General features: G+C 42.2%; 3 protein-coding genes across 3 annotated transcripts in view; all 3 read right to left on the reverse strand.

Annotated features, from left to right (window-relative positions):
- Positions 1 to 22,500, reverse strand: part of LOC138025685 (uncharacterized) — a 41,282-nt gene that overhangs the window by 647 nt on the left and 18,135 nt on the right. Inside the window, exons 2-3 of the mRNA XM_068872862.1 lie at positions 994 to 3,077; positions 1 to 595 (exon numbers count right to left, since the gene is read on the reverse strand). The exon at positions 1 to 595 is cut by the window's left edge and continues 647 nt beyond it. Coding sequence (XP_068728963.1) covers positions 1 to 595; positions 994 to 2,948 — 2,550 coding nt within the window. The 5' untranslated portion in view covers positions 2,949 to 3,077. The remainder of the gene's footprint in view (positions 596 to 993; positions 3,078 to 22,500) is intronic.
- LOC138025686 (ryncolin-1-like) lies at positions 13,931 to 16,111 on the reverse strand. The gene is made up of 3 exons (XM_068872863.1): positions 15,621 to 16,111; positions 14,822 to 15,052; positions 13,931 to 14,221 (listed from the first exon to the last, which is right to left on the reverse strand). Exons 1-3 carry the CDS (start codon positions 16,005 to 16,007, stop codon positions 14,024 to 14,026), a joined length of 816 nt encoding a protein of 271 aa, XP_068728964.1. The 5' UTR covers positions 16,008 to 16,111; the 3' UTR covers positions 13,931 to 14,023.
- Positions 18,278 to 21,399, reverse strand: LOC138025687 (uncharacterized). Its single transcript, XM_068872864.1, has 2 exons — positions 20,878 to 21,399; positions 18,278 to 18,386 (listed from the first exon to the last, which is right to left on the reverse strand). Exons 1-2 carry the CDS (start codon positions 21,348 to 21,350, stop codon positions 18,278 to 18,280), a joined length of 582 nt encoding a protein of 193 aa, XP_068728965.1. The 5' UTR covers positions 21,351 to 21,399.

Here is a 22,500-nt window from a genome sequence, read left to right on the forward strand (position 1 = left end):
GTAAACTGTGTGGCCTTCTCTATACTGGTCGTTTTTTCGCTTCCTGACGGAAATTGCCATATGGTCGTCGACAATAGATATATCCTCAACTTTTAACGAATGCAGCTCGTCGACACGTAAAAACCCTGCGTAGCCGAGGAGTAGGATGACCAGAAATCGAAGATGTCTAAGGGATGAGCTGGACGCGTAATTCACGCAAAGTGTCTCTACAAGTTCCAAGGAGATTGGCTCCTTGGGATTCACCGGCCGTCCAAGCTTTCTTTTCGCGCCCTCCAGAGTGGATTGCACGACTGGGTGGTCCGTCGGTGAATTCAAGCCGGCTGTGCGATGCGCCCATCTAATAGCATAGACAGCTGACTCAAGAGCCGAAGATCCGGTGCCCTTTTCAACGCATGAAAGAAACATCTTCGTCAGAAACAGAGCAACATGTAGGGGCTTGGCAGGTATCTCAGGGATGTGCAGAGTGGATGATGACCACGCGCACCACGTTTTCCAGCTTGAAGCATACTTGGAAAGCTTTGAACTTGCCTTTGAGGACTTCTGAAGATTTTTCAGCTCTTTGACTAGAACAACCATTTCAGGATCCTCCAACTCCCTGGCGTCGGAGCAGATCCCTTTACTGAATATATCTGTAAAGTACTGAAACAAGAACACACCTCACGTGAGTAAATGGATCCGCACCGCCCTCAACTGCGCGGGTTATTACAATGCGCATACATAAGGAGGCCGAAGGTGGCTAAAATTACGGACACCCGCGCGTAATTTGCGAGAGAGCCGCGAAAGGGGAAACCAAGTTATTAACATCGCCTAAACGGCTAACGTTGCCTAAAAGGCTTACAGCATAAATGACTTACATTGCCTAAATGGCTTACGTAGCCTAATTGGCTTACATAGCCTAAATGGCTTACATAGCCTAAATGGCTTTTGCATAAGTAATTAGTAACGACAAAACGCGCAAACGTGCCTTAGCAACAACAAACGATTCAGATAAACTCGAGCCGTAATGCTAAAATTCTAAACGCTGGGCAGCCAACAAAAACAGACTGCCTCCTCTTGTACAGGATCGCTTGCCCTGGGCCTTCCAACAAGAGATCTTTTATCCTTGGTAGCGGCACAACCTCTTTCACGAAGGGCTTGAAGGAACTGGAATCGGCGTGCAGAAACGGCCAGAAAAAAGCTGATGGCCATTCAGGAATGATCAGTGTCCCAGTGCCACGACAGGATTCGAGATGGCGGACGCACTTCACTATTAAGTTTGCTGGAGGGCATAACCAGTTATTGTGACCGGACCAATCTAGGGTAAGCGCGTCAACGCCACAGCTACCAGGTGATGCGTATTTGGTGTTGAAGAGAGGTAGCTGGAGATTGTAGTGGGAAGAGAAGCGATCCACTGTGTGTGGACCAAACCGAGCATCTAGCATGTGGAAGACAGATGGATGAACAGACCAATCATCAGGATCGATAAAGCGGCTTAGCACGTCTGCTCTATCGTTGAGCGAACGGGGAATCCACTGAGCCTCGAGAGTAATACCCTGTCTGAAACATAGCTGGAAAACGTCCATAGCAAAGCTTTGTAGATGGGGCTTTGTACTTCCAACTGTAATGACGCGGGCTGCGCATTGGCTGTCGGTCTTGATAACTACTCTAGATGACTTAAGCTTTTCTTCGTAAGACATTAAAACGTAAAGGACTGCTTTCACCTCGCGGAACGTAGAACTCTTTGAAGCGTCTTCGCGTAGCCACATGCCACGTACGGCAGGCTCAGACAAACTGGTCGAATATCCGCCGAATGCGAAGTCGCTGGCATCGGTGTAAATGACTGTGGGCGAGGTTGAGCATGGAGGTCTGATAGCGAAACCGTTGAAGCTGTCAATATTGAACAACCAAAACCTCAGCTCCTCTAAGAGTGCCGGTGACAGCGTTAGGCGTTGGTCCCAGCCTCCGATCCTTGACTCGATGGCATAGTACATCTGTCTCGTGCATAGTCGAGCAATGGGTCCCACGGCTAAACTGATGGAGATAACTGAACCTGCAATCCTTGCCAGTTGCCGGATGGTTATGTATTTGTCACTGACAGCGCCATCGAGAAGGGATTTCAGCTTGGCTAACTTCTTATCTGGTACTCTATATTGCATAGCGATGGTATCGATTACAAGGCCGAGCCACTCTCCGACTTGCCTAGGCTCCCAATTAGATTTTTCTTCGTTAGTCACGAGGCCAGACAACCTGAGCTCCTTTCTTTGGATGGTACTTGCAGCCATGGCGGAGATGAAGTCCGGCTGACTAGTAAAACCGTCGTCTAAGTAAGCAAAGGACAGGTGGCCCATAGAGCGCCAGCGCTTAACTAAGGGTCTCATAAGCTTAGTAAAACAATGAAAAGCCGAGCTTAGACCGAATGGTAGAACTGAAAAGCAGAAATATCTGGGTTTACCGTTAATTATCCACGAAAATCCTAAATACTTTTGGTGATCTGCAAAGATGTCGACATGATGATAACCTGACTTAAGATCCCAGGTAAAAAACCAATGATTCTCTTCCAGAACTTGGGATAGAGATCTAAGATCTTCGTACTTAAATTTTACTTTAGAAACAAATGCGTTTACATGGCGTAGGTCGATAACGAGACGGAGCTTCTTGCCCTCCGCCACGGTTAGAGGATTGACACAATATGGAGGAAATTCGTGCTCAATAATACAATTATTGCAAAGAAGCTCTTCAATAGCTTTGACAACAAACTCGGGGTGCTTAAAAGCAGATCTATTATTCTTGAGAAAGCAAGGAGTTGGATACTCACTAAAAGGTAACCTATAACCCTCCCTGATCATGCTGGTCGCAAATTGCGAGACATCTAACACAGACTCCCAAAACTCGTAATGAGACTTCAAACGACCTTTAACACTGCCACCGCTACCCTCACCCACTTTCCGTAAGCAGGCGATTGTGTACATGTCGAAAAACTCTAAAGCATACTCAACTTTATGATCGCCGTCATCTAGTCATTTAGCCGTTGAGCTAGAGGAGGCCTGGGCGCTATCCCTAGACTTGCAGCTCACGCTGAGGTGGCCATATTCTCCACACTAAAAACAAAATCGATAAGAAGCCGTCAAGATATTGGCACTATCCGTTGCAGCCCTAGAGATCGTAAAATAAACCTTTCAGGCTATGACTAACTTATACAAAGATTGAAAAGCTGACTTTTCGAGCGTTAGCCCTTCATCAGAGCGCTAATGTGAAAATTGAACGCTGATGATAATTGAACATTTTTAAACTATAAATGACGAGAAAGCAAATCAGCAGCAGAAAATAAAAGATGAACAAAGATAAAAAATTAAGTGAAGGTGTCGTTCCTAGCGTTCGACCCGAAGGAAGAACCACTACAATGCACACCCTATTTATATCAAATAGCTCGTATGCAAATACGAGTACTATCAATTCATCGGGGACATGAATTGTGCAGGAATGCACAAACAGATTCTTAACGAAACGTGCAGAAAACAAATATCTGCTAAACTGCGTACCGCAGATATTTTTATAGTGGTGTTAGGGTAGTATGAACATGGACGTTTGCATCTCTTAATCTGTGGCAATCCAAAGAATAAGTGGAACGGTCTCTTAAATAGATCGGTATAAATGCACTTAATGAACCATGGAATGCTTCGCATACTGTACTTCTCTGTTAATGAGGCTCCTTTGTTCCATGTGCAAATTTCGGTAGTAAAGATTCTAGGGCCAAGCAAAGCTTGAGATTGAAAAGCAGGACTTTCCCACTTACAAAGACATTGTACCTACTCAAAACTCGACAACACACCGCTCCATAAGCTTAGATAACGGTAGTGTCCACTATAATAATAAGTCAAGAAACTGTAGGCAAGAAACAGGACCAAACACTCGGAGGTCGACTTTGCGTGGCCACCCTTCATTAGCGTAATTAGCGCTAAGGGAAAAGAAGAAGAAGCCACCGAGGTAGTCGAGAGGCCAGTTCCACTCCTAAAGAAGCTGATACAAGGCTTATTCATGCAACCCATTAATTTCACTTTCCAGAAGTATAGCTGCTAGGCTGAAACAAGTTATGTTAATGAGTTCTTACACAGATTGTTCTGTGTCAAGAAGAAAAGTTTCATCTGCTCGAACAGTCACCACCATGTACTGACTGCTTTTTAAGCATGGTTTCCCTGCGAACTCCACTGCGGCACTACAACCTTCAAAATTCTCTTCATTCATCGATTTGGGGTACTGTCAGGAAAACAATAGGCTCTGTGTTGATTGTAAGGGCAGTGAACCACTGCCTACTGCTTTTCCCGGAGTTGCTGTCTTGCTCATGCGCAAGATCATCTCACCTTTCTTCCTGCAGCTTTTGAAGTGCTCAGACATGCGCACATTATTAGAGGTATTAGATAGAATCGACATCAGAATTCTATCGAAGAGGCTGTATCAAACAACAGGAGAAGTTAATAACCTAGAAGTCACGGTCTGCGAGAGGATTCATCTCATCAGTTTACGATATTATCTATTTATAAGACAGCTTCTTCTAGATTTTAGAAACATTTTGGCGTTGCATTCAGTGCCCGATTCATGATTCTGCATTTAGCAGATGCAATCTGGTCGCAAACCAATCAGAGGCGTTGCGGTCATCAGACCTAATTTCATTGTCCATTGAGCATTTGGTTGGAGCCCTATTTTAAATTTAGATATGACCGTAAACTGGTTGACCAAGGCTGAACAAGAGAGATTGAGACTTGTGGGTCAGTGTATGCTTCTAACGAAAGTGATGAGGACACTGAATTATACGTACGAGGTGACACTGATGTAAAGTTTTGTTCTTTTCGGCCGGCTTCCTGTCAACTTTAATTCTTCGTTTTACCTTTCACAAACATTGTATCCTTCCTCAGTGGCATAAAATTTCATAACTCATAATTGAATAATTTTCACTGGTTACTATAGACACCCTTTGAAAGCTATACTTTCTTCCATCGAGACTTGTCGAGATGTAACTCGTAAAGCAGCCTTTACTATATATATGACAGCTGAGATATGAGTAAGTTGTAGTTAATGTGACTATTCGGTTATCACTAGTCTTCTTCGTAAATTGTTTTGCTTTGTCGTGGAAACGAGTGACATCCTTTGACCACGTGGACATTTGCTAATATGTAGATTTAGCCAAGCCTAGAGAGCTCCCTGGTTATTTATTCTTACTGCCTGTAGGGTTAGTGAAAATAAAAGGTTTCGAATTATCCGCGTTTTGATGTTTGAGGATCCTAATGATGTAGTTGACACCTGGTACAAAATATTTAATGGCATTATTGATGAGCATCTCCCTTTGAAATAAAAGAGAGTAAAGCGCAAAGTTCAGCCAAAATGGTTCAACGCTGAGATCCTAAACGGGATAAAGGCTAGGGACAAACTTCTCAAGAAAGCCAGAAAGAGCCAGGCAGTAAGAGATTGGAATGCATGTAAACAAGCAAAAAACAGTGTGACTCATGATATCAAGGTTACAAAACAATCGTATTTTAAGGGTAAATTTAACGAAAATAAGAATAATTCCAGAAAACTCTGGAACCTTATCAAGTGTCTATCAAATGATGAAAAAAGCGCTGAAAGTGGAATATCTTGGATAAACAAAGTATTGCCGAGATCTCAAATTTGGTTTTCGTTGATAAACCAAAGAAACTAGTTGCGGCACTTGGGCCTGATTCTCCAACTGGCCTCTCAACAATAACAACTCATAGACAGGGCATTGGGTCATTTGACCTCCCGACAATAACACAGAGGTGGGTTGTAGAATTATTGCTTTCTATCCCAACCCATAAACCCACCGGAGATGATGGCGTTAGTGCCAAATAACTCAGGATCGCTGCACCTGCAATATCACCATCGCTGTCAAAGCTACTGAACCTCTGCCTGTCTACCAAGACCTTCCCAGCTGCATGGAAGGTTGCAAAAGTTACCCCTGTTTTCAAAGAAAATGGCAGTAGGAATGATAAGAACAACTACAGACCGATTTCTGTGCTTCCTATTCTCTCTAAAATATTAGAAAAACACATATGTGAATGCTTGTGCAATTTCCTTAAGGAGAACAATCTGTTTCATCATCTCCAGTCTGGCTTTAGAAAATCCCACTCAACTGAAACTGCACTTATTCGTTTGGTTGACCAGTTGCTGTTTAACCTTGAAAATGGTCTTTCTCAGTATCGACTAGCCGCCTCTGGAATATGTTGCCTCCCCATATTAAAAACCAGTCTACTCTTTCAAGTTTTAAAAAATTAATTTTTAAACATTTTATGGACAGTTATAACGAAATGGACCATTTTATCATTTAATTTTCAACCTGTTGGTCTTGACCCAATGTATCTCATCTTTTTCATATTTTTTACTTTTCATGTTGTCATTGCATGTTTTGAACCTTCTTATATTTTATCTTTTTTCTGCATATATTTATGAGAGGTCCACTAGTTTTTCAGTGATTACTGCTGTGTGGTACCCTCTATAAATAAAGTTGATTATTATTATTATTATTATTATTATTATTATTATTATTATTATTATTATTATTATTATTATAACAAGCACACCCTCAGCGATCGAATGGAAAAGGAAAAAAGCCACATCAGAGTCAACTGTCAATAGCCAGCGAATAGGAATCACGCAAAAATTAGAAGCCATGAAAAAATTTTTTGTCAGTTCAAGGTCAAAAAGAGTTTTACTGATGTACTATATTCCACGAAATAGCAGCGTTGACACTGATTAAAAGAGTTTTTTAAAAAATTGCGATCACTCCGGTGACCTTCATCAGTTATGTATGCAAATATGACTAACGATGCCTATTCAATTGCGTAGAGAAGCCTGAAAAAAAAAAAAATTCCAGCTCCCAACGTCAGTGGCTTCATAGCTCAGTTGGTTAGAGCGTCGCACCGGAATCGCGAAGTCACAGGTTCAAACCCCGTTCAAGTCCTAAAATTTTCAGGCTTCTCTGCAACTTCAATAATTCCGTTCATAACTGCGAGGATCATAGCTTCACTTGATTTCATATCCTCAGTTCATATATGATCCATTTCATATACCATTTCATCATTGATTCATTCTTCACAGGAACATTAGAATCCACAAATGACCAGCTCCCAACGTCAGTGGCTTCATAGCTCAGTTGTTTAGAGCGTCGCACCGGAATCGCGAGGTCACGGGTTCAAACCCCGTTGAAGTCCTGAATTTTTCAATCTTCTCTACGCTTCTGGAGCGCCAGCAAGCATTTCACTCTGGTGATGCTCAGTTGTGGCGCGTTTATAGACGTAAGGTACAGTCAGAGATTAAATCAAGGAAGAGGAAATTTTATGAGGAAAAAGTACGAAACGCACGGTAAGATGATGTTCGCCGGTGGTGGCGAACTGTCAATGTCATGTCGGGAAGAAATTATGGCCAGTCCTGCTTTAACCTCGAGCGCGACGGCGTTGCATTGTTAGAAGGCGAACTTGCTGAGTCTTTAAATCAGTATTTCGCAACCGTAGCTGCTGCTATTCCACCACTTGATACGTCATGCGTCCCATCATTTTTACCATCTGTTGAGGAAGTGCCTATTGTACATTCCCATGTGGTTTGCAAAAAGCTTTTGCATGTAAAAACAAATAAGGCTATGGGGTCTGACAGCATTCCGCCTCGGATAATTAAAGAATTTGCCTACGAACTGACCGAGCCTGTCACAAAGATCTTTAACACATCGCTTACTACCGGTGAAGTTCCCATTTTGTGGATATGTGAGAGCGACACTCGACCTATCTCTTTAACCCCTATTTTGTCTAAGGTCTTGAAAGATTTTGTGGTCTCTTGGATGATCGAGGATGTTGGCGAGCATATTGATAGTCTTCAATTTGGTAGTCTGAAAGAATCTTCCACCACTTACTGTCTACTCGATCTCATTCACAACTAGCTTTCTGAGCTTGATAATCCTGGTTGTTATTTGAGAACCTGCTTCCTTGATTTTAGCAAGGCGTTTGACAGGATCGACCATACCATCGTTATTAGGAAGCTAATTGACTTAAGGGTGCGTCGCTCTATGATACCATGGATCTGCAGTTTCCTAACAGATCAGTGGCAATGTGTCAAACTAGGGCAGACCATCTCCAATTGGCTCCCAGTACGTGCCGGTGTCCCTCAAGGGACCAAACTGGGTCTTATACTTTTTGTAATAATGATTAACGATTTGAAATAGGCTTCCCCGCGTTGCTCATACTGGAAGTATGTAGATGACATCACTATATCAGAATTTGCGGCGGCACGCGGGGTGTCAATTTTGCAATCTGAACTTGACAACATCAGCATTTGGGCTGATACAAAAAATATGGTTCTTAACACCAAAAAAGGGCCAGGAGATGCCATAGACACTAAGGCCCTTGAGTCAGTCAATGCTCATAAAGTATTGGGCGTTACAATTCAAAGTAATCTCAAATGGGGTTGTAGCTAAGGTGTGAAAGAGACTGCATATTCTTCGTGTCCTCAAACGCGGCGGAGTACCACCTGCCGACCTACTTAAGGTTTATTTTGCGCTCATTAGGTCTGTCCTTGAATATTGTTTTTCTGTGTAGCATAATGCCCTCCCCGTCAAACTATCAGATAGCATCGAGCGAGTGCAGAAACGGGCGCTGCGCATCATCTTTCCTGCACTGCTCTACCAAGAGGCCTTAGCTACTACCTGGTGTGTATCACTTCACACAAGGAGAATGGAGTTGTGTAGCAAATTATTTACAAAGATAAATGAGCCCGAGTCCCGTCTTCGCCATCTTGTTCCACCGACTCGGTCGCAGGCGCACGGCCGCTCCCTTTGCAACATAAACAGACCATCCCTTATAAGTTGCCAAACTAAACGCTTTAAACGAAGCGGCATGTAATTTAGGAACTTATGGGAATTTAATGTGTAACTTGATATATATTTCTAGCTTCTAGTTAATTACCTAATTTATTGTATTTTATCCTCTCATTATTGTAAGCCCCAGTCCATTTTGAACACGATGTAATTAGTTTTATCTTTGTAAAATAATTTTGCAATTCGCTTATTTCTAAGCGCGACGATTTTTTTTAATAAACCAAACAAAACCAAACCAAACAATTGCAATAATTGCGTTCATAACTGCGAGGATTATAGCTTCACTTGAGACCTTATTCATAAATGAAGGTCAATGTATAATTCTTTTGTCCAAGTGCAAATTAGCCTACCAAGCCTCAATACCATACAGTGAATTGAAAAGAATTTTTGCTCTAAAATGAGGCTTGGTAGGCTAATTTTCACTTGGACAAAAGAATTATAAATGTAACCGCCATTTATGAATAAGGTCTATGGGTTACCATATTTTCTTAACTATGGTGCTCCGCATGCGCGTGCCTTCGGTGCGCGCGGAGCTCCGCTATTAAGGTGATTCCCTAGAATTAGAACTTGTCTTAGATTTCTAATAAAACTTCGCACACTGTTGTAACATGTCGAAGAAATGCCAAAAATTTAGTAAAAAAAGGAGGGTCACCGTGTTCGTTTCCATGGTACGAGCCACTTTGACAATTGCCGCGCATCGCCAATGTTGGGCAAATATAGCTCGACTTTATAAATGTAAATCCCTGGTATAACGCAGATGCTGGTGTCATTCCATGGTTAATTCGCGTACGAACCTGAAAAGTGTATTTGAATTCCTTTGTGAGTACTTAACGCTCTAGAGTAGATTTAACTTGAGTGTGGGCTGTTCCACTCGTAACGCCTCTTTCCGTACATTTTTATGAAATTGCCAAAACAATGGCCATAGAATTTTGCTAATTTTTTTATTACTTCATGAAGACACCGTCCTGAACAAAAACATCAAATAAAACTAGGTGCCACAGTACTCGTTCAGGAGAAAATAATCATTCCTTGACGGATTAAGCTTGGCGTGAATGAAAATCCGCCATTTTATCAATGTGCGTGAGCGTCAATGACGCACGAAATTATGCGCAGTAGGGTTGCACAATAGAAAACCAGGGAATCACCTTAAGCTTCTTATTTGAAACGGTTATTACAAATCAAATTAAACTAAAGGAAGCAGACATTTAAGACTTGCCCCTCTGTTTGGTACCAAATGGTCTTTCAAGGTCCTGGTCCTTAGACTAAACATTATACTAGCTTCTGTTACCAAGGAATCTCCTGAAGTGAAAATTACTTACATTTTTTCTCCTCACGCTAGGTTCCAGAACCTAACATCCCTTTTTTTGGGGTCCATTTCACCCCGCGTATTGATGGCAGCGTGTGGCTTGGACCCAATGCAGTATTGGCATTCGCAAGGGAAGAATACAAACTTACAGATGTAAACTTCTCAGACCTGATAGATGAATTGGGATACCGGTATGTTGCTTTGCCGAAAGGCCATCTTTGTGTTGAATTATACTCGTACATCATACATTATTTGACTGACATAATTTCCGACTCTGTCCCAGACCTCTTGCACATGAAAGGAAACGTTGTTGGAAATGAGGCTGCCTCATTCTAACGAAACATAAATTCAGTTTAAGTAACAGTGGTCACGAGGAGGACTCGAATGTCTTTTTGTTGACGCTTTTAGCGGGCTACGGAAGCTCATGTTGCAGTATTTTACGTTTGGAGTTGGGGAATATTACAGAGGAATTTTCATATCAACTTAAGTCAAGAAACTACAAAGATATATTCCTAGTCTTAAAGTCCAGGATGTAGAGAGGTAAGAGAAACTTACAAAAGCTGTTTGCGAAGAGTATTGGATGACATTCCCGGTTGTGTGGATTTGCGTTGCAACGTGCACGCGAGGGAAAGATGCAAACTCACAGAACCGCGCACCGGTGGCTCGGTTGAGCACCGGGCTGTCACGCGGGAGGTCGTGAGTCCATCTTCGGCCGGACCAACACTCAGGGTCTTTAAATAACTGAGGAAAAAGTGGTGCCTTTGTAAATAAATCTGCAAATTGTTAGACTTTCAAGTCTTCTCAGTTAAGGAGGTCCCGTCTCACAGCCTTTGTTCATTAACTCTGTGGGACGTTAAAGATCGCACACACTATTCAAAAAGAGTAGGGGACAGTGTTCCCGGTGTTGTGGTCTGACCTTTCCAGCATGTGGTCGGCTTGGCAGGATTAGCTTGAAGGGCTTCTGTGTGAATGAGAACACAACTGCGTATAACAGCAAGAAGTCAGGTTACTTAGCCAAGTGCTGGAGTAAAGAATAAAGAATAAAGAATCAATGGGAGATGTGCTCTGTATTTTACTCTAACAACCGAAATTGGGATCTCGATTAAAAGTGCGCATGCCAACTCGCTCTTCGCCAGTGGACACCAGGGTAGCGCAAACACTTTTCTGCAGAAGACAGTGGTGTCCTGACAGAATTCTTGTTTAAAAGTGGGTTGTCTTATAGAACTTCGCAATGAGATTCACATTACTTGGTGTAAGCGTCACAAAGTAACAAAGTGACCCTCTACCCCTAACTATAACCTTACACACCTGGACTGCTGCCAATTTCCGCCAGGCACTACGATCGTTAACGTCGTCCTTCCATGATTCAAGGACCTCGCTTAAGCGGCTGAAGAATGCCCTTTATCTTTTCTTTCAAAGAGAGAAAAGGTCGACCTTGATTTGTCGAACCGCACGGTCAATGTCATACCTTTTTCGCCGGTAAACATTGTTTTTTTTTTGGGGGGGGGGGGGGGTTGTTGTGAATACATAGTTGACTCTTAGACTTAATGGGTCACTTAGCGACTCTTATCAAAGTCTGAGCGCGTCAAATTAGCGGTGAGGCGCACATCCTGAGCTGGTTCTCCAGGGTGTCCGCTGATTTTCAGAAATGCTCCACAATATAAGCATCACTTACTTGCCCAGAAATGCATACACCTTATTGAATGGTTTAACATATAATACGCGCGGATATTCTGGGAGTTGAATAGTACAAGCGACGAACAAAATGTGCCCAGGTATTCTATGTTAAACTTTTCAATAAGGGATTTATTATTCCTAGTTAGTATTTTCTAGTATTTTGGCTTCTTCCTGCGTCGACTGAGAATCGTATGGATTGCATAACAAGGCGCGTGCGAATGACGAAATCAACACAAACGAAACCATTTGACTGGAAAAACGAAATGGTGGGTAATTAGAGGCGACGAAAAGCTAAATTATTGGGATTTGCATCGTGTTGAAAACAATAACTCCCGTTACTTCCGTATTTGCTCTGTTACTGGTCAACCACGGACACTACAGTGTATTACCGTCTCATATTTTGCGCGTTCTCTTCGCCAAGTATGGTAACATGGCGTATTAATGGCCTAATGAAAGCAATAAACGCCTATCATAGCGGTAATTTGCGGGCAAAATTGAGTGCCCTACTCAGACATTGTTGGGCTCTATTTACTTACGATTCCACATGTTTTTATCAACCAATCAGGGGCCCTGCAAATGTTCGTGCACAGGCCATGGATCTTGAAGGGAATTTAATGGAAGACTTTGTGTTCGACGGAGGTGCAGGGGACATCGGAAGCCGAGTGCTGCATGTCAGAAATGCTCCATCTCCCGGGGCAACCTCGTCTTTGGCCATTGCTAAAATGGTTGCCGAGAAGGTCCAGGAGCGGTTTGATCTTTAGCATCAATGAAGATAGCACATTTTTACTGATGCATCTTCGAATTTTCGCGGTTGTGCTACATTAGTCAGCAAATTGATCTTCATTCTCGTTCCACTTCAACCATAAAAACACGAATAACGCCTAAGGACGTTGCAATGAAGGTGTAATGAAGGTTTCTGCACAAGGATAGGGATTTTAAGTCTACAAGCTGAATAGGAAGTCCGCCATTTTGAACGCAGAGCGGGATTAGCGCGAGATATAGGCCCCCTCCCCTACTACATGTGTAAATGGATCGAATTGAAATTTGAGCAGACTGTCCTGATAAGTGCGAAGATTACTTCTATCTTTCTTCTATAAGCCGCACTTTAACTAATATACCTTTCTCTCATAGTGATGGCGTATTGTACCCTTGACAAGTTCATATGATGGTTGCCTGGCAACAGGCAAAGGCAAAGGTACAAATTGGAGCGCCATGCAGAATTCGAACCGAACCTCTTTCGTTTTGCTCTACTCATGAAGTTACAAGATTTGGATCTCGGTTCCCCATTCAAAGTCATTTGATAAATGGGGTACAGCAAATTCTGACGCTCAAGTCCGGCCCAGAAACCATCATATCCCTTTGTCACAGGCATGATACAGCCTGATAAGTTGCCTTATCAGTTTCTGTAACTGCCTTTTAATTAGAAAAAAAAAAATAAACATAGTGCTTCTTTCGTGTAAGTGAATAACAATTAATAATTCGAGGTATTTACCCAGGAAGATCCAGTCACTCGGAGGAGATTTTAAGGGAGGTCCTGCATCCTGATCGAATTGGAATTTAGAGATGTTGAGGAAGTGAAGTGAGATAGTTGCAAAATTTTGCCGCAAGTGTTATAGTCAGCCAGTTACCAATGGTGAGAAAACATCAAGGGTACAAGTTTCTTTTAACCAGACAATTGACAATTTTAGTATCATCTGAAGTGAAGGTGAAGACGCAGCTTAATGATCTCATTTTCGAAATTGTTGCTGCTCTGGGTTATTATGTGGAAAGGTCTTGTGAGAGCAAAAAGGCAGTGAATTGTTGAAAGAAGGACAATTTACTTTCCTTTCTTGAAAAATAAAAGGGTGAAAACTATCACGCAGACAAGGAAAAAAGAACATTTATCCTTGGTCACCACTATCGAACTTTATTAAAGCATTTCCATCTGCTTACAGCTTCTGAGAAACTGAGCAAGTACTGAAATATCTAAGTCTACTTGGGATGATACTATGCGCAGTATGCTATACTAATATGTAATCGCAAGAAATCTCTTGTTGTGAAACATAGCGAGTGTTTTGCACGTACAGTTGTGCAAGTTAAGCCGTTCGATTCATTGATGACCAATTAGATACATTGCGTGGTTACTAATTGATAGTAAGGGGCATGCGATACAACTGACACAGAGTCTCAAAAGTTCTGTGGACGTATCTTCATCTCAGACCGCTTGACAGAGTAGAGTAGTGACTATTTTTCCAATGATACCAGGTCATTCCACTTGCATCGGTCTTGCCATTAAGATACAGACCATTCAGGTTGACGTCGTGACAAGCGTTGTACCACCAGGCACCTTTATGTCCTAACGCACAGTTGCCTGAATTTTTATCATTATCGCGATCCTTGGTGCTAAACTTAAGCCGCAAGTGTTGTAGTCACCCAGTTACCAATGCCGAGCAAATATCAGGGGTACATGCTCCTTTTAACTAGACAATTGAACATTTTAGTGTCATCTAAAGTAAAGAGGTAGCTTAATATCTTGCAATATTCTCTTTTTGGAAATTGTTGCTGCTTTGGGTTTTTCTGTGGAAAGGGCTTGTGAGAGCAAAAAAGCAGTGCATTGTTGAGAGAAGGCAATTTACGTTTCTATCTTGAAAAATAAAAGGGTGAAAGCCATCATGCAGACAACGAAAAAAGAAGAACATTTATCATTGGTCATCATTGGCGAACTTTATTAAAGCATTCCAGCTTACTGCTTCTGTGAAACTAAGCAAGTACGTACTGATATATCTAAATCTACCGGATGATAACATGCGCGGTATGCTACTAATATCTAATCGCAAGAAATTTCTTGTTGTGAAACCTATTGAGTGTTTTACACAGTTGTGCGAGTTAAGCAGTTCGATTCATTGATGACCAATAAGATCCATCCCCTGGTTAGCAATTGATAGTAACAGGCATGTCACGGATACAAATGACACAGAGGCTTAAAAGTTCTGTGGTCGTATTTTCACCTCAGACCGCTTGACAGAGTAGTAACTACTTTTCCAATAATACCAGGTCATTCCACTTGCATTGGTCTTGCCATTAAGATACAGACCATTCAGGTTGGAGTAGTGACAACTTCTGTACCACCAGGCACCTTTATGGCTCGACGCACAGTTGCCTGAATAGTTATCATTATCGCGATCCTTGGTGCTAAACGCTTGGCCGCGGTGATGGGCAAAGGGAATCACCTGCGGTGCCTGAATGAAAAGAAAACGAATTAAGCAATCAAAATACGAAGCAGTTTTAAAACTTTTTTTGAAATTCTTAAAAGTCTTATCACGCACTTGAAATTGTTTCTGTTTCTACTGAACCTCTTGTCAGAAATGATAACCAGGTTTTTTAGTTAAGCTATGTTGTCCTTTTTCACTAACTATATGGCTTCCAATTTGTTTTAGCAATGAAAGCGAAATAAAACTCTGAGATCTGTTCATCAATCACAAGTAAGACGAATTAAGAAATCAAAAGAAAACTCGATTTCTCAAGTTAACTTTTTTAAAATGCTAAAAATCCTTAAAACGCAAATGAGATTGTTTCTTGTTTCTAACTACTTGCCATGAAGTCAGTGTAATGTGTTTATCAACTCGAGTGAAATGTTCACCAGTTTTTTCAGTAATTAAAGCTGTGTTGTTCTTTTTTTTGGTTACTGACTGGCTTACAATTTGAATTGCCACTGAAAGCAAAATGAAACTCTCTGAGATCCGAGGAGACTAGTTTAAATGAGAAAGTGTGTCTTTCTCAATTAACACAGGGTTGTTAATTGATCGCCAGAGTTTGCACACCTGAATATTTCCCCAAACTCAGCTGGTATTTTGCTCGCTCGCTTGCCACTGTAACTGAAGTGTACTCGGCAAATGCTGTATTTCCATGATTGTCTTCCAAGTCCACGCGAAGCTTGTTGCTGCTGTTTGCAGTCAAGCGGTGAATCTTCTCCAATCCAAGCCAAAACTCTCCACTCAGATTACCAAAGCCTCGTTTGTAAGCGTCCCAAGTGCGGAAGAAATCTACGGAGCCGTCTTGTCTTTTTTGAAAGACCGTCCACCCTCCGCCAGCCGTTTTGTGATCACAGTACACTTCAAATTTTCCCAAACCATCGGGGTCGATTTTGTACACACCACTGATCTTTTCGCCAGAATTGTAGACTGAAAAGTACATAAGCGGGATAAATTTCTGTCAATCAGTTAAGTTTTTCTGATATCCTTACAACGTTTTCTTGGATGGAAGCGGAATAACTGGATCTTTCTTTGTTCCATATTCATTTTTCGTATTCGTTATTCTTTAACAAAAACCATGAAATTCTTTATTCCGAATGTTCGAACGCTAAATATTCCTTATTCATTTTCTCCTATATATAAATGAGTTATATGGACGTCATAGAGGAATATACCATACAGAGCTGGCAGATGCTTGTTACAAGGAATTAAAAATTAAAGCAATTTATCGACCTTAATTTAAGTGCTTTCTGCATAGAAACCCATGCTTTCGAAAACTTTAACCCCTGATTTCTTAGAAGTAAAAGTATTTAAAATGGAGAATTGCAAACCTTTGTTAAAAGAGCCGCCAGTTTCGTTTCTTTTCAGCGCAGCGATTGCTTCTTTGATCTCCGTGAGTTGCTGCTCGATTTTTTGACAGCAGTGAGGTCCGGCATAGAAGTTGTTATTCATGCTGTACTGGGGTTTACTTATCTCTGGGTTGTTTGTTGGTTGCACTGAAGTATTGGCAAATGTCCCAACAAAAATCCCGGTAAAAAGCAGAGGTAGCTGGAATGCCATTATGCAACGATGCTTTCAGGAAACTCTTGTATGAAATGGAACTCAAGCTAAAGCTGCGAGTATAAAATGATTTCTAAGACTTCTGCTCCAGTTCATTTACTCTTTCCAAACTAGATTTTTCTTGTCTCTGAGCGCTATTATGGGATTGCTGAATCATCGACTCCTTTCAATCAAATAACAACACATTGTAGTGACAGTACACTAGTTTTTTTTGGACAAGCAGAAGACAATTTTACGCGGTAGTAGACAAGTTTCTTTTGACGAGAAAATATTATCGGGCTCAAAATTTTATGATAAGATTTATCCAGTAAAAGAACATGGACACCCAAAGGAAGATGGGTTAGCATGTTCGACTATTCCAACTCAGACTTTCGAGGTGCACTAAGATTTTGGACTTTTTTTCCTAACAGGTTTTCTAGATATTTTAGAACTGAAGAGTGCGTAGAAATTTCGAAACCACATTGAAGAACGTTAGAATTTTACTGAGCTGATGAGAGTCAACTGTGATATTGGAATAAAACTCAGTTAACATATATAACTTCTGTCATTTTGGCCAGAGTTTGTTTGAGAATCATATTTTATGCAAACGTCCCCTATAATTTTCGGGAAAAAAGAACGACACGTTGTAGATCAGACCTGTTACGATGGCTCGGACGTTCGGAGGCAAAAAAGCCGCGAAGTAATCACTACAGACCTGAGGCTCCCCTTAAAACATCCGAACAGGTAAATAATTTGTAGGACTGCTACACACTCGCTAAACGAGCTCTTAAAGCATAGTGGAAACCATGATAAATAGGTAATTCTGGCAAATTTTAAGAAAACCAGCCGTTGGGTGCCCCTAAAAGAAACTCGTACGGAGGGAATAATCAATTTGTCTTTGTGTTATTCTTATCTTTGATGGCCACCTGCTTCGCAATAAACTTGTTTGTCAGAAATCATTAGAAAAGGCTCCTCGCTCACAGCAAACGTTGACCTAAGACTTGCTGTTAACCAAAATTAAAAAAAAAACGCAATTGATATATCAGGTTATTTTATACAGTCACAGTTTGAGCCATGGACCAATTACTGACAAAAATAGGGAAATGAGGCCGCGGCGCATAATTGAGATGACTTTTATGGTTTTATAACAAGTAGGAGCCTGACATGTTTGCCATCGAAGCTTGCCTTCATTTGATCTGTTTTTGGAGAGCTTTGTTGGCCTTTCGAAAGAATCGAACATTTGATAAACTGAAATAATTAACATTTTTGACCAGAGTGAAGTGTGAAGCCGGAGATGTTGGGGCCAGATATTTATCTCAGCTTTTGATTTTCTTTCTGCGAGGGATGAATGAAGATAAGCTCGCCTGTGGTGTCTTTCACCGACCTCTAGTCCATGGACAACCTCGATGGACAGGTCTATTGATTACTAAATTGGACTTGTGATGGATTGCCTAGTAAGTGGTCGAGCAAAGATCAGTCAAACGATACTAAACACAAACAACAAACGGCTAACGTAGAGCACAAATTTACATTATGCCAAAGATGAAAGAAACGTGTTTGATCTTTGCTCAGGTCTTGTCTGTTATCTACAAATTTAGAGAGGGAGAGACAGAGAAAAAGAGAAAGGATGGAACAAGGGAATTTTCGAGCTTTCGTGACAAGTAGCAGTTTCATTTAAACGCAATGCTGATGTTTCTCTGTTGACTCCTGACAACAAACACGCCAAAAACAAATAAAGACTAAAGCCGGAAGTATTAAAAGAGAATGAATCGACAACAACTTGAATTGAAAAGATTTCTCAACCATTCGCAACCTATATTCGCAAGAGACAGTATGTGACAAACCATAAATTTATAGGACTTGTTTTCGTTGATATAGGCGTCGCCCTAGTTGGGAAAATTGGACATCATGATTAAATGATTAAGGTTTTAGTATTCTTCGGCCCATAATTATTCAAGGTCGTTCGGTTGTCAGTATAGAGTTTTGTTTTCGTTTTCAATCGAGTACAGAATAAGTTCAACGTTAAGCATTTTCCAGAAGGATCATAATTTCGTTTCGTTTGTTACTAATAGTTTCGCTCTTTAATGTCTTCGAGTAGTTTCATGTAATAAGTTAAGTCTAGGAATAAAAGCATGCTTTTAATAAGTTAAGACGTCGTCTCAATAACCTATAGAAAATAATAGTCTTGTCTATTGTTCCATATGTGCATTATCGTCCACAACACAAAGTACACAATACATGGGGAACACAACGAGCGAAACCTGCAATGTTAACGACTCGATTCTACTCCCCCTGTGCGATTTCCTGTTGCATTTCAAATTATTTTGGAAAAAAGAGGAAAGGACTTACTGTATTTTGCGGAACGAAACGAAGCAAAGCAAATGAAGAAATAATACTACTTAAAATCACGGAATTCAAGCTTGTACAGTGCACGTAGGATTTCTGTTTGTAACAGGGACTTTAAGATACTCCGACTACTGAGTTCGAACTACGGACCGGAGGTGTTTGGGACTGGAACGAGATACCTGTGCTCTCCCCTGAGCCACCGTCGCGAGCTCACGACGGACATGATGATAGTTGGAGGTCGGTGTATCTTAAAAGTCCCTAATAAGTACGGGACGAGCTATTCAAAGTAAACAATATACGGGAAGAAAAGTCAGTATTTCGCGAAACGAGCCCATAGTGGGGCTTGGAAACATGTTAATTGTGTGTTTGTTCTCGTAATTGCTCTTAACTGTACCTGGCCGCTGTAATGATTTCGAAGCAAGAACGGTTAGAGGAGAGGCTGCAACAGTTCCATTTTTACAAAACATCACAACGCATAATCATTTGATCTTTGGTATCGTGCAACACACGCCACCAAACAATTACGAAATGGGTAGCGGTTAGGCGGTGTTTAAATTAAAGCTATGATTCGTAAGTTAAAAACAAAACCATTTGTACACGATTTATTTAGGTAGTTCATAGTAGCCCGTTTTAGTAATCCATGGACCTATGGCATGGTAGGCCATTGGCAAAGGGTCAGTGAAATCTACCTCGTCGACATCCATTCGTCATGGCTGACGGTGGTACAGCAAGGCTGGATCAGGTTCGAGGCGGCCGCTGGCATCTCCGGGAGTGGCTGTAGAGCCCCACACGCGAGTGACAGTCCCTGCCGCAGTTGGCGCAGGAAAAGGATGATGCCGCTTGGTTGGTGTTCTTGTTCTTCCTTCTGTTTCTTTTCACATGCTGCGCTTCAGCTCGGGTGCGCTCTGCTTCTTTGACCCCGTTTCGCTCTACCCCCTACACTTCCCTCGGTCATCAGCCATGTTCTCGAAGCTGCACGAATGCCTGCACGATCAAGGACCTCAGTTTTTGTCACTCTATCTTGCCACTTGATGTTCAGTATGCGCCTGGGGCAGCGGAGGTGGAAGCTGTTCAGTCTCTTCTCCTGTCTGGCATCTGTCGTCCAGGCTTCACTACCGTACAGGAGGGTGCCGAGGACACACGCCTGGTACGCTCTGTAGGCGTGTCGAGACCACTCGGGCGAATGCTTTGCCGACAATGCTGAGTAGGGAGATGCCCCGATAGCTATTGCAGTCACTCCTATCCCCCTTGTGTTTGTAGATGGTGACGATGTTGGCATCTCTCATATCTTGGGGTACATAGCCCAGTTCTCAGGAGAGGCACAGGAGTTGATAGAGTGGCTCGAGTAGTACTGCCTTCTCTGTTTTCAGAATCTCGGCTGGGATGCCACCTGCACCCGGAGACTTCCCAGAAGCGAGGCTGTCAATGGCTTTGCTGAGCTCTTCCAGCGTTGGCGGTTCCTAGAGCTCGACCATTACAGGCAGGTCTGGGATGGCGTCCAGGGCGGCGTCGGTCACCACGTTCTGTGTCGCGTACAGTTCCAAGTAGTGCGCTACCCAGCGCTCGAACTGTTTTCCCTGGTCTGTGATGACCTCGCCAGACTTGCCTTTCAATGGGGCTGTTTTTATTGCAGTAAGGCCCACTGCCTCCTTGATACCCTCGTACAACCCAGTTATTGGAAACTTGCCAATGTGACTCCCATCCCTAAATAATAAACTTTAACGAGCTGCGATCAACTACGACCCATTTCTCTGACAAATATCATAACAAGACCCTTTGAAAAGTTAATACTCAAGTTCGAGCTGTTTGACGTTCTCAAGTAATTCATAGAACCGGCTGATCAATTCGCCTACAAAGAAGGTTCTAACACCACAATGGCGGTTGTAAAGTCCCAACATTATTGGCTTCGGTTTGTATAGAAGCTATTCCTCGTGTCCCTTCTCGTAAACTTGACTATTATCTTTGGTGGAGCATCTTCTCTAAAAGTTGGCAATGGGTGAGAGGTCGATATATCTTCCTCCTTCACTTGTACACCGATGGTTTGCCCAACCGCCATTACAAGCTGATTACACGTGTAACTCTCACTCGGTGGGACGCCCGAAATTTCAAGGCAATCTCTCCTTAGATATTCCGCCAGGTTTTCAAAGCCATTCATTGCATCTTGTGCCTCCTTTCTTGCATCGTCTAGATCTTTCCGTATCTGCCTCAGGCTCGTTCCCTGTCTTTGAATCTTCTCATTTGCTTGTTTCAACTGTGCAAGTATATCATCATATTTGTCATTTACAAAATCAACTAAACGCTTTAACTCTTGAAAACCGTTGTTCAGGTTGTCTAACTTTCGTTCTAAGGGTTCTATTGCTTCTTTCAAAAGGTTCTTAATCTCTTCTCGAGTAACAGCCATCTTTGCGCCGTTTTGAGCGGAAGGCCGTTCAAACCCGACCGACCGCCATTACGGCATATGCGGTGAGAATATTGGTGAGAATAGAGGCTCCAAAGATATATCTTACAGCCCTTTTTACGGAACTGGAGGCAGGGACCCTGGCAACAAGTGAATTGTCTATTCGTCTTGTTAATCAGAATTGCATCTTGTTGTATCTTGCTTTTGCTTCGGTCGAGAGTCCCATTTCATGCGAGCTTCCAGTGATTTGAAGGGGATTTTGAGGGGGAATTCCTTTTTTACTTTTGGTGGGGTTTTGAAGAAAACGAAGAAATTGATCAGATTCATTGATAATTGAAGATCTTGATGTTCCTTACACTTGTAGATCAATAGGATCAGGATAGCCGTTTCAAGTTGATTTTCGTTTTTGGGTCTTAGGGCTGATGTGGTCGTTTTCTACCTACCCTCAGATGTTTATTTCCAAGCAATAGGATCGGATAGCATCGAGCAAGCTATCCTCTTCGAGCGGTGCCCGCAACGCGCGCGAGTAAAGACAGAACGCGTAAGTGGCAGGCTAGGGCGACCCCGTCCCGGCCATCTCGCGTCTCTTTCTGGTGCTCACTCGCCTGTCTCCTCCGCAGAAGCATGTTTGCTATTATTACTGGAATACCAAGCGGGAGCCTCTGCGGAGGAGAGAAGCGAGGGGCACCACAAAGAGAAACGCGAAATGACTGCGGTGCGGTCGCTCCGGTTTAGCGCTCTTTGCTGGCTTGCATCGCTCACCGCTCGAAAAGAATAGCTCGCTTGAGCCTACCCTTTGCCAAGGTGTGGCTGTACCCTCCGCCTTTTTCGTTTTTTCCCCTACCTTCTTTCTACGCCTCTATTCTGAGTTTTTACGCAAACCCCAATACCGATATCTGTCAGTGATCAAAACAATTTTAGCTTCAATATCTTTTTGTTATGAATATGTACTCGGGGCATTTCGGTTTTTCAAGTGACAAGGATGATCGATGATCGATTGATAGCCATTCCTTTGGATCACTTTCGTCGCTTGAAGTCTGTCCGGGTTATTTATCCAAAATTTTCAAAAACGTTCTTCGTCTAGGGGTATCCCAGAGCCGATGTACAGGGGTATTCTTTGAAAGGGGTTTACTACCATGCCCAACTAGAAGAA

This window comes from Montipora capricornis, chromosome 12, assembly GCF_036669925.1.
Source record: "Montipora capricornis isolate CH-2021 chromosome 12, ASM3666992v2, whole genome shotgun sequence".
NCBI lineage: Eukaryota > Metazoa > Cnidaria > Anthozoa > Scleractinia > Acroporidae > Montipora > Montipora capricornis.

Coding starts and splice junctions, on each gene's coding strand:
- LOC138025686 (XM_068872863.1), bottom strand. CDS start 16,007: ATGTACTTTTCAGTCTACAATTCTGGCGAAAAGATCAGTGGTGTGTAC. Junction 15,053..15,620: donor ATTCAGGTGTGCAAACTCTG/GCGATCAATTAA, acceptor CTTTTCATTCAG/GCACCGCAGGTGATTCCCTT. Junction 14,222..14,821: donor ACTCTGTCAAGCGGTCTGAG/GTGAAAATACGA, acceptor TTGCGGCTTAAG/TTTAGCACCAAGGATCGCGA.
- LOC138025687 (XM_068872864.1), bottom strand. CDS start 21,350: ATGGCTGTTACTCGAGAAGAGATTAAGAACCTTTTGAAAGAAGCAATA. Junction 18,387..20,877: donor TTTACGAGAAGGGACACGAG/GAATAGCTTCTA, acceptor ATCTTTTCAATT/CAAGTTGTTGTCGATTCATT.